Below are 12338 nucleotides of genomic sequence, written 5' to 3'. Positions count from 1 at the left end.
TTGAATTTGTACAGTGGATTGAGTTTGTAAAGGGTATTTGCATTAACTGTTATTTCATTCTCCAAACAATCTAGAGAGGTAATTATTATCACCATCTTTACAAGTAGGGAGGCTGAGACTCCCTCACAAAGCAAGTTCCTTATAATTCTAGGGCTACAATTTGTTAATTCCATTCAATGAATCTGTTTTGGGGACAACTTGGGAGAAATTTGAATATGGACTGTATATTAAATAATACTGTTGCATCAGTGCCAGATTTCTTGAGATTGATAATGGAATTGAAGATCGTGTAGGAGAGTATCTTTATTCTTGGGACATACATGTGCAAGTAGTATTTAGGAATGAAGTGACATAATGCCTGCAGCTTAAGATATTTCAGTGGGAAAAAATATGTAAGGGAGGGAAAGACAGAGAGAGAAAGCAAATTTGGCAAAATGTCAATAATTGACGAATCTAAATAAAAGGTATATGGTTGTTGATTTTACTGTTCTTTGAACTCTTCTGTAGAATTTCAATAAAAAGTTGGGGAAAAGGACATTTGGAGTAAATGGAAATAGCAAGTGTAGTCAAATCTTTTCAAGCAGTTTATGTCACTGGGCTATTACATTAAAGGTAAGAAGAATGCTCTTTTCTACAGGCAGGTGATCCTACAGCTGAAGCAGATCTAGTAGAAAATCACATTTTTAGGCAGGAAGACGATAACAGTCTTGATCAGATGAAGATTATTTAATTTTTTTTATGTCTCAAAATAAAATTCTACCTTCATCCCCCAGGTACATGTCAGTTTGCTGGGTCCCGTATGTTATGCTTCTTATATATCTCAGCAATCTGTCCTCTCCTGGCAAAGGAGCTTAGAAAGTATAGTGGGTTGTTTTTTTTTTAATGCCACTTTTTATTTATTTATTTTATTTTTAAAAATTATTTATTTACCTAGGCTGCGCTGGGTCTTAGTTGTGGCATGTGGGATCTTCATTGCGGCAAGCACACAGGATCTAGTTCCCCGACCAAGGATCGAACCCGGGCCCACTGCATTGGGAGTGCAGAGCCCTACCCACTGGACCACCAGGGAAGTCCCTATAGTGATGGTTTTAAAGTATGAGCTTTGGCTCTACCACTAACAAGCAAAGTAGCTTTTAGTTTCTTTTTCTGTAAAGTTGTAGAGGACTCATTGAAATAATGCAGTAAAAATACTTAACATAATACTTGATACACTTAACATAAAAGCTAAATAAATATTAAGCATTATAACTATATTTCTCTGTCACTAATTCAAACATTGCTTGTTGGAAGCAGATGCTGAAGCCTGCAGTAAGCTGAGACATCAGGGCAACAGGATTCAGCTGATGGCTGCCTGAGGAGCCCAAGAATACAAAATATCCTGTCACGTCCCAAGGGAGACACAAATCAGGGAGAAGTGGAGTGACTTTTTCTTGTTTTCATTATTTAGTAATTCCCAATATCTCATACTGTGCCTTTCACTTGGATTGACAGTTGTTGACATTTTGCCAGATTTTCGTTTTCCTCCTATCCCCCAACCCCTCTCCACGCACATGTTTTCCACTGACGCATTTTTTTTAATTTATTTATTTTATTTTATTTATTTATTTTTTATTTATGGCTGTGTTGGGTCTTCGTTTCTGTTCAAGGGCTTTCTCTAGTTGCGGCAAGCGGGGGCCACTCTTCATCGCAGTGCGCGGGCCTCTCACTATCGCGGCCTCTCTTGTTGCGGAGCACAGGCTCCAGATGCGCAGGCTCAGTAATTGTGGTTCACGGGCCTAGTTGCTCCGTGGCATGTGGGATCTTCCCAGACCAGGGCTCGAACCCGTGTCCCCTGCATTGGCAGGCAGATTCTCAACCACTGCGCCAACAGGGAAGCCCTCCACTGACGCATTTTAAAGTAATTTTCAGGCATTATATCACTTCACCCTTAAATATCAATACTTGTGCATAAATTTCCCAAGAACAATGATACTCTCCTACATAACCTACAATGCCATTATCAACCCCAAGAAATGAGACATTGGTTTAATATTATTTAACATACAGCCTATATTTGTTTCCCTCAAGTTATTCCACAAATATTCTTTATAACTAGTTTTCCCCAGATCCAGGATCCAGTGAAGGAGCACACATTGGGAAGATTCTTTAGTCTTTGGTAATCCAGAACAATTCCCTGCCTTTTGTTTTGTTTATTTGCTTGTTTGTTTATACTTTTATAACATTGACACTTCTGAAGACTCAAGAATTCTTGTAAAATGTCCCATAATTAGGATCTGCCTGATTATTTCTTCATGATTTGATTCAGGTTTAAATATATTGGCCAAGAATTCTACCTAGGTAACATTCCATACTCAGTTCTCTCTTGAACTCACTCCAATCTGGCCTTTGTGCCAACTACTCCATCAAAATTGCATTGTAAAGGCCAGGCATGACCTCCATGTTGCGTGCCCATGCGAATCTAGTGGTCAGTCCTCAGTTTTCATCTTACTGGAAGTATTAGAATCTCTGGCAAGTTGACCACATACTCTATTTTACAGCATTTTCTTTTTTTGCCTTTTAGGACCCCTCACTTTTGGCTTTTACATCTTACCTCACTGGACATACCTTCTCTGGCTCATATGTTGAGTCCTCCAAGTTTTACTAATTCTTAAACATTGAAGTGCTTCAGGATTCAATTCTGAACTACAGACTTAAACATGCAGCTTCCTGAGGCATCTCATGGGCATTTCAAACTTAAGATGCCCAAAATCAAACTTTGATTTTTTTCTCCAAAATCTTTTGCTTTCCTAGTCTTCCCCCTTTTGTTAAATGGCAACTCCATCCCTCCAGTTGCTGAGACCAAATACTTTGAAGTCATCCTTCACTTTTCCCCACATCCAAATCCAATCAGCAAGTCCTGCCACTCTATTTCAAAATATATCCAGATTCTGACCTCTTCTTACCTCCTTCATTGCAACCATCTCAGTACAAGACATTATCAAATCTCACTTGGATTCTTGCAGTAAACTAATTGTAGAAACCTCCTTGCTTTACCTTTACTTCCATTTAGGTTTTTTTCTCTCTACACAGCAGTCATTGTGATTCAGATAAAATGTTACGTCAGATCATGTTACTTCTCTGCTCAAAGCCATCCACTGACTTCTCTTCGCATTCAGAGTAAAAGCCAAAATCCTTACCATGGCCTACGAGATCCTACATGATTTGGCCCTGTTACCTCTTAGACCTTAATTCCTAAAACTCTCCTTCTTGTTCACTCCTTTCCAGGTACACTGGCCTCCTAGCAGTTCGTCAGATATACCAAGAATGTTCCTACATCAGGGTCTGTGGTACTTCCTTTCCATCCTTTCTCAGGAAGCCACTAGATGATGTACTCCATCAAAACAAGGGAGTAAACCAAGGAACAGGAAGATTGAGATATAGGAAACTGGGAATGCTACCAGGAGAGAGGTGAAGGGAATCTCTAGGTGAAGGGAGATTCTAAGATGACAGCTTTGTACCAAGAAGGAGAGAGTAACCACTTCTATTTGAGCAGATCAGAAGGGTCTGGGGAGGAACTTTTATATCATTTTCCTATTTCTGAATATTTGCGGTATCTGAATGTATTGAGGGAAGATTTAGACTCTTGGTGGACTGTTTAGAGTCGTATAAGTGATAAGTGCATGGAAAACTATTTAAAAAAAAAAAGGGGGAGGAAAGAAACTCCAGGGAAAATAAAAAGTTTTCAGGAAAGGAAAAATAATGAGTTTACTACTTGGCTTAACTCATAATAAGGTAAACATTAAATGTTTATCTACCTATTACTACAATATAATAACATGGTATAGGTGAATATGTGAGAGAAAGTGTGTGTCGTATATGTTTATAGGGTTTGGATGGGGGAGGAGGAAAAGACCCAATCCTCATTTTCTAAAACTGAAAAAATCAAAGAAATAGCAAATATAAGCATAATGTTTAGAGATACAGCAAAATAAAATTATTTTAAACAGATAAGAGAAATCTAAGTGCTTGCTCCTGAAGAAAGGAGAATAGGGCAAGAAGGGTAGGGCCTTTTTTAACACACCTCACTGAACTATTTGACTCCTTAAACCATATACATGTGTAATCTTGATAAAAATAAGAGCTAAAACAAGAAATTTATAATTCAGGCATAAGGTGAGAATAGCATCTAGGTTAGGGTGGTGACAGTGTAAATCCAGAGGGGTGAATTTGAAATCTTGATGGAAGGACTTGGTGTAGATAGTAAAAAAAGGGATGAAGAGGAAATCATAGATGAATAATGCTAGGATATCCAGTTGAAAGGAATGGTAGTACCACTAACAGAAATAAGGAAGTATGGATGGGAAGAGTTAATTAGGGGACAATTATATTATTTTTAACATGATATTATATGGATGAATATATGCTAAAGGCCATTTGATATAATGACTACGATTACTTTAGATATACACTTATACTTTTAGCTCTTGGAACTCTTGAAGATTCCATTTAAAAATTATTTTTCTTGGGTTTGAGTAATCTTCCTACACTGATTTAGTTAATATGACTGCAGGTTAGCTTTAAATATGTAACTGAAGTCATAAACTTAGAAGTCTCTCATACAGAAGTAAGAAGAAAAAGATCAAGTGCTGTACTCTGTGCTCAGTGAGCTTATACTGAAACTCAGACTCAGGCAGGATATGGCTCCGCTGGGATCCTTGAAGCCACTCTGTGAGACTATGGCCGAAAAAATACACCTTCCTAATTCCCTTTCTTTTTGTTTCTGGTAGGTAAAAGAAGCCTGAAACCAGGAGAACCTTAAAATTATTACCACCCCAAAGTGATTTTCAACTTACTTCTTCACATGATTCTACTCTGCCTCTCTCACTTCTGGTCCAGAGTCAGACTCAAAAACCATTTTAAGCACTTACTGCTATGTGCTGGGCACTGTGCTAGATGCACATTCCCTCACTTAGTCCTTACAGCAGCCCTGTCTCAGAGTTGTAGGTATTATTGTCCCTATTTTACAGATAAGGAAGCTGAGTTTGAGACATGAAATGACATGTCCAGGGTCACATAGCTGGTAGTGGCAAAGCTTGGACTAGAACGCAGTCAGGTTATTCACTTTCAAACCTCACGTTTTTCTGCTCTACCAGGCTACCTCCCAGATCTAGACATATGGGGCATCAAAGAAAATCACATTTTCTTTTGCCCTGCTAGACTTGCCAGGGGTAGGTTTTTATAGGGGAAATGATCTGTATATTTATTTTTCAAGCTGGCCTTTCACCTTGGAAATGCCTTTTATTTTTGAGACCTTGGGTTTCATGACCCTGTCTTTTTTTATATATATTTAAATTTATTTATTTATTTTTGGCTGCGTTGGGTCTTCGTTGCTGCGCGCGGGCTTTCTCTAGTTGCGGCGAGCGGGGTCTAGTCTTCGTTGCGGTGCGCAGGCTTCTCATTGAGGTGGCTTCTCTTGTGGTGGAGCTCGGGCTCTAGGCGTGCGGGCTTCAGTAGCTGTGGCTTGCAGGCTCAGTTGTGGCTCGCTGGCTCTAGAGCGCAGGCTCAGTAGTTGTGGTGCACGGGCTTAGTTGCTCCGTGGCATGTGGGATCTTTCTGGACCAGGGCTCAAACTCGTGTCCCCTGCATTGGCAGTCAGATTCTTAACCAGTGCACCACCAGGGAAGTCCCCTGACCCTGTCTTTTTGGTTGCATTTATGGTACTAGAACTGTCATGGAAATCTGAAAGCTAATTGATTAACAGTTTACAAAGAGGTGATTGAGTCCATCTATATTGCTGTGTTGCTCCTGGAAGAATGTTAGATATATAGAATAAATTTTAAGCTAGGCAAATATTTCCTTTAAAACTATCCTTTTTCCACTGTGGGATTTGGGAAAAACCATTCCTTTTTATTGCTAGCTTATAGGTTTGACAAGTGCTTTATTGCTCTTTGCCTTGGCAGCTACCTGGAAAATGGAGATAGTGATCTATAAATGGAATACCTTTTTCACTAGAGACTTACTAAAAATCAGTGGAAACTGTTTGAAAGCATAAAGTACTTAATGAAATATTTTAAATATGAGAGTAGTCAATTTATGCAAGTATTTCTCAGTGAATACTTTCGGTTTTACTATTCTATTTATAAATGCTATATCTAAATAAAGACCTAAATAAAAGATCCCAAAGTTTTTAGAATCAAAGAATTTTTAAATTTAAAGGTGCTCTAGAATGAATCTGCTAAGTGATAAGCCTCAACTGGGTCCAGATCATGAGTCTCTGGACCCCACCCTCCCATCCAGTGCCCTTTATACTGTGCAGCACTTTGTATATATTCCAAACATCATTGCTCAACTATTAGCACTTGGTCTGTCCTTTTCTGAAATATCAAAAGAGAATGAAAAATCAGTGTCCCATGAGGTAGTTTGTGAAACAGAAATGAAATGAATAGGTTTTAAGATCTCATGTGACATGACATATTTCAACTTTTTAATTTACGATGAAGTCATCCTTTCACTCATGTTATACTTTTATAAGCCTCAGTAGCATTTTCCTCATTCTTTAGAGTTCTTACTTCTAAACTCTAATGAATCAGTGATGTTTGCTTTGACTTGAAATAGAGTAGGAAGAATGAGATTGTATATGGACCAAAGAATGTCTATGTTTGCTTTTCTTGAGATAAGTGACTTCAGAAATGTGTCCTGTGCCTACAGTCAGATTTTTTCTGAACTGGTGAATGTAGTTAAATAAGAGTTTTCTTAGTTCAATATCAAAGACTTTGAGAATTTCAAGGTCTTGGTTTCTTCTAAATTTGTCTTTTCATCCAAATGTTAATTTAATTTCCTCTGTTTTTTTATTTGTTTTTAACAGATAGCAGAGTCCTATTTCCAGGAGGAGGACTGTATCCTTTTCTTAATTACAAGAAGAAATTCACAGATTTCGTACAGAACTGCCCATTTTTAAAAACTGAGATTTACATACAATGAAATGTATAATCTGTTGTTTTCACTGGGTTAATTGTTGTATGCACCAATGTAACCATCTCAGGAAACAAGATGTAGGGAATTTGTCACTCCAGAAAATTCTCTAGAACCACCCAAATTTGACCTCCCATGAACAAGCCCTAATTTTACCAACATCTAAATATTTGTGTGTCGGGGGGAGGGGGGAAAGCATGTTGCCAAAAAAAAAAACAAAACCCATTGAATTTTTTTTCTTTTGAATTAAACAGAAGTACAAGTCAAGTAATATTTGTACGTTAGAGTCTGTCAAGCGTATTATACATAGTAAATCTCATAACTGTCTTATTGTAGCTATATATCAGTAAAGGGAAGATTGAGTTCTTCACTAGTAATAAACAGAATAAATGTTCTCAAGGGAGACTGCATGTTAACTTCTGTATAGGAAAGATTTATTCCCTTAGCTTTTAAATTTTCCTCATTTGAAATTGTTTTTCAAAGATGGCCCAATATATACTCTAGAAAGAATGTATCCTAAGTATCTCTATTTCCCCATTTGTGTGATTTCTTTTTCCTCCTAACCTTATGGACTTTCACCACAGATTGAGGGATAAGCAGTTATCATCCTGAATCCTATCAAGTAAACTACTAAACGAAACTTCAGACAGTGGCAGTTCATTTCTAAGTATGTAGGAAATCGAATTCTTATGGAAGGGAAGCTAGAACTACCCAAATAGTGAGTATGATGTAGTGCAGTGCAGATCAGCATCAGCATCCCTGGGAGCTTCTTAGAAATGAAAATTCATGGGCCTTAGAATCAGAGCTTCTGGGGATCAGACCCATGAATCACTATTTTAGCAAGATTTTCAAATAATTTTTATGTTCAGTAAAGCTTGAGAAACACTGATATACTTTTAAGCCATGCACAGAGGAAAATGGAATTGTCTCTGCTTCTCCCTGGCCTATTTTATGATTCCTGGCATATCTTTAAGACTGCAAATGCGAGAGAGAATTAAACCTCTGAGTGATCATGGGAAGGACAAAAAGCTAAAACAGTGAGTTTTTTTCTCTTCCTTCTTTCTGGGTCAACATTTAGAACATGGCCCAAAGGAAGGTAGACAGTTGGACAATTTATTATGACCTCATATGATGCTAAATGTGTGATACAGATGGAGAAGGCAGCAGTTTATAAGAAAATCTACCAAAAAAGTAGAAGCACATAATTATGAAAATTACTGTGGCAAGTTAATTTTTTTTTTTTTAAGTATTCAGTGAGAAATAAGTAAAGGATCACAGGCAGTTGAAATCAAAAACAAACATTTGACTAGAGGGTAACATAGTTGCTTGACAGAAGGTAATTTAAGGAGAGAAAAAAAAGGGGGGGGGGAAACACTTAGATTACAGGATTCCACATGGGTCCTATTTCTAATTAAATTATATTTAATTGACTCTCCTAGAGATATTATTAGCAAGCAGGCATTCCTTGAACATTAAAACCTTCTTTTTGTTTCTACTGTTTGCTGATAGAATAGAACCCAGGTAGCTACTGCATGATATGCTACATTAAAATTTACCTACTTCAAAACCAAGAAACCTTACTTAAGTTTTGTTTAAATTTAAAAGTATTTAGAGTCCTCTCATTTTTTGGCAAGCTTCAAATTTATCAACTGATATAGGACGTTATTCTTTAGGCTGGATTTCTATTTTCCTCAAATTTTCTATTCAGATGAGAAAGCAATGAAATTCATTCAGCTGGAACGACTGTACCATGAGCAATTGCTCGCGAATCTTTCTGCCATTCAAGAACAGTGGGGTGAGTACAGACTAACAGAATGTGGAATTATCAATAATCTAACAAGTTGCTCTCTAGAAAGTTAACATATTTGACCTAGTTTTAGGAAATAGACATTTCTAGTCAAGTTAATGTTGCAAAGAAAGTAGCATTTTTACCGCAAGTTTATGTCATTGTAAGAAAATTTTTCTCTTTGTATTTTGTTCTTCATATCAGTGCCAAGAAAAGAACACTTGCAACTGTTTGCATTTCTTCTGATCCCTTTGTATGCCCTATTGGCTAATTTAGTCTCTGGGATAATATTTACTTAGAATGAAAAGTAATCACTTAGCTATTTCTGTGTTAACTTTGGGGTTGAGAAGATACTTTTGCATGATGATTTTATTAGTGGTGCCAGTTAACTATTTTTTCCCTTCTAAACATGTTTTGTAACAGCCAGTGACTAACAAATATTTTACATTTAGAAACAAAATGGAAAACTGTACAACCACATACAGTTACATCTTTGAGGAATTCAGAAAGAGGATTTAATGGTGAGGATTTTGAACGGCTTGCTAAATTTTGTACAACACATCAAGAGTAAGTACTTCAGTATTTGTTTACAATGAGTTGGAATAGAATATTGAAGAAGCACTGTAGCATTGAATATTTGAAATACAAGATTCATTTCTTTGTTTTGTTAATGCTTTCAACTGGAGAAATTAAAGTTGATAAAATGATTAGGTTCCTTTCTCAGCTTTTATCTGTTTCTTACACTAAACTCAGCGAAAGGTCTACTTTACAAAATTCAAAGCACCTTCTAATTAGAAATTTTTAAATGTAACTTCTAATTTTGACTACTTTTTGGTTAAGAGATTAGGCCATTCAGATGGAAAAATTTGTGTTAGGATTTTTTATTATAATTGTTTTTCAATGTTTGTATGTTTGTCAATGTTTCTAGGTTAGAGTAAAAACACATTTTTAAGAGTAGTCTAATACTGGAAAGCAAATGCACTATGGTATTTAACCAAAATACTGTAGAAGGAAAACTCCATTTACCAGATAATTTTAAATTGTTTGATTTGTATCGAAGAGTTGGATTTTTAAAACTGAATATAGTAATAATAAAGCACTTAAATATATTTTTTTTAATTCATTATTTGAAGACTCAGAATTTTAAAGGTGAGGGGACATGATAGTCATTAAACTAGTGCAGATTTCTGGGATGTACAATTTTCTTGTGTTAGTCAATTTGAACCTTTAGAACAGTATTTTTATGGATTTTGCATTATAACCTAATTTCTTAGTGAGTTAAATAGGTTAACTTTTGACTTTGTAGAGGCTTTAAACAATGGAATCTTTTAAAATAGATAAAGGAGATTGTTTTCTTACTTTCAAATTTCAATATAGACACTTTTTCTGCCCTTCCCATGGAACTAATAATTTTTTAATGTGTTACAAATGTTTTAATTATTTAAAAACAAATATTTATTGAACCTAATATGAGCATGACTTTTTTTTCTTTTTTTTCTCTCTTTTTAAATATAAGGTAACTTGCCAACACATAATTTAAAAGCCAGTCACATTGCTTCAGATCACTAGAGAATTTCTGGCTAGTGAATAGTGGATGGTATAGTAAACAAAACCCCAAGTTTTTATGCTTTAAATTTGATAATTTCCAAAAATTATACTCCTAAAATTTTTAATATAAAAAATATTTTTGAGTTATACATACATTAAAGTACCCAGCTTGATGAATTTGTACATGTACAGATACATAGTGTAACTACCAGTCTGACCAAGATACAGGACAGTCCAGCCCCTCAGAAAGCTCCCTAATTTGTGTACAAAGTCAGTACCCATCCCGCAAAGTAACTACTGTCTGGGTTCTATAACAGTGTATTTGCCTGTTCTGTAATTTAATATAAATGTAATCACACAGAGTAGATTTTTGTATCTAGCTTCTTTTGCCCATGGTTATGTTGGTGTTACATATTGTTACATGTTATGGTAACTTGCTCTGCTTTACTGCTGTGTGGATTCATTATATGACTGTGCAGCAATTTATTTATCCATTATATTATTAATAGATATTTGGTTTGTTTCCAGTTTTTGAATTGTATGAATAAAATGGCTGTGAACATTTTTGTGTATGCTTTTTGTGAATATATGCATTCTTTTATCTTGGGTATTTCCTAAAATACAGTATTTAAAGATTACTTTTGTTATCCTTTTCTATGGATAATGCATATAAAATTATCTTCCACCATAATTTTAGACTATAATGGCATAAACTAAAATTTTAATAATATCTGTGAAATGCTCTTGAAATACATTATTAGCAAAAGGTTGACATTTTCCCCCCTGAATCTCAGTATTTATAGCTTCTATGGAGGTTTTCATTAGTTATTGGCCATCTAAGGAGATTAACACATGAGATAGCTGCACTTTGAACTATGTGAACCAGTGGTAATGTTTCAGCAGTGGAAATGTTCTGTGCTAATATTAGAATCCAGAGAAGCTCTATTTTTTTTTTTTTTTTTTTAACAGCCCTTTCAGTGGCATTTGTTTGGAAGCATATTGCTGCTGTAATTTTTTTTTTAATTCTTTTTTTTCTCTCTTTTTTTCTACAGTCCTCTTTTATCCAAATATAAGGTAAGAGATTTTCTTTGAAAATGTCTATAGGAAAAATGTTGTATCATGTTTGTTGTATGTACTGTTTTAGAAAATAATGAAACCTTTCTCAAATTATTTTCAGCTTTCTAATTTAATGTAACAGTTTCCTCCAAAGTTTTTTTTTTTCTTCTTCTTCTTTTTAAAAAACTTTTTAGATGGCAGCTGTACAGAAGTCCCTGGGAAGGAAATGCTTTACGCAGTTAATAGTATCTGAAGATCCAAAGGAAAGAGGAGCTACAGCCAAAGAGCCGGGTATGTTTTTAAATTACAGGGGGATATAAGAGATATGCCTGGCTCTTGTAATAAATATTCTACAAGTGTTAATCTGAGTTGCTGTGAAGGAGTTTTTTTGCGTATACCTCTCCTACACAAATAGCAAAGTAAGATTTTTTTACATTGTGTAATTCTATTTTTAGATATCTGGTAGTAGGAATGATAAAATCTGAATTCTTATAAAAACATAAAATTATTTCATGTTTTCAGTAGGTGGTTATATGTGTCTAACAGAATATGACAAGATTGTACAAATAAGCTCTGAAATAGAATTGGTTTTAGTGTATTCAGACGTCCCTTTCTGTTAAAAAAAATCAATTTTTGTACAAACTTTATCGGAAATTTTTTCTGTAAATCTAGATATTATCAAGATAAGCTCTGTATCCTTATAGTTTATCTATAGTAATTTATTCTCTTCCTTTTTTTGTTGACTAACATATGGTATACTTTAATTTGTACATATATATTTCTATAGCATTCATAGTATATTTTATAACACTGTGTCTTATGTCAAAAGTTAAAGATTTCTAGAAATTTTTTTTCTTGCAGTAGTAATGTATGTTCATTATAAAAAATATAGAAAATAAAGATAAATAAATATGTTTTAGGGCATTTATTTTTCCTTGTTTATGATTTTAGTACTAATTTATATTCCTGGGCTTTATGTTCCTGGGCCTGAGAGCCT

General features: G+C 35.1%; 1 protein-coding gene across 3 annotated transcripts in view; it reads left to right on the top strand.

Annotated features, from left to right (window-relative positions):
- CNST (consortin, connexin sorting protein) overlaps positions 1–12338 on the top strand; it is a 133711-nt gene that overhangs the window by 79931 nt on the left and 41442 nt on the right. For all 3 annotated transcript variants that reach the window (XM_082340445.1, XM_082340444.1, XM_082340443.1), the window contains 5 exons: positions 6845–6875; positions 8660–8746; positions 9190–9304; positions 11338–11359; positions 11536–11632. In XM_082340445.1, coding sequence (XP_082196571.1) covers positions 6845–6875; positions 8660–8746; positions 9190–9304; positions 11338–11359; positions 11536–11632 — 352 coding nt within the window. The remainder of the gene's footprint in view (positions 1–6844; positions 6876–8659; positions 8747–9189; positions 9305–11337; positions 11360–11535; positions 11633–12338) is intronic.

The sequence above is a fragment of the Balaenoptera borealis genome, assembly GCF_965194805.1.
Source record: "Balaenoptera borealis genome assembly, chromosome: 1".
Classification (NCBI taxonomy): Eukaryota; Metazoa; Chordata; class Mammalia; order Artiodactyla; family Balaenopteridae; genus Balaenoptera; species Balaenoptera borealis.
Note: the sequence above shows the minus strand (reverse complement) of the source record. Positions and strands in the feature narration are given on the sequence as shown.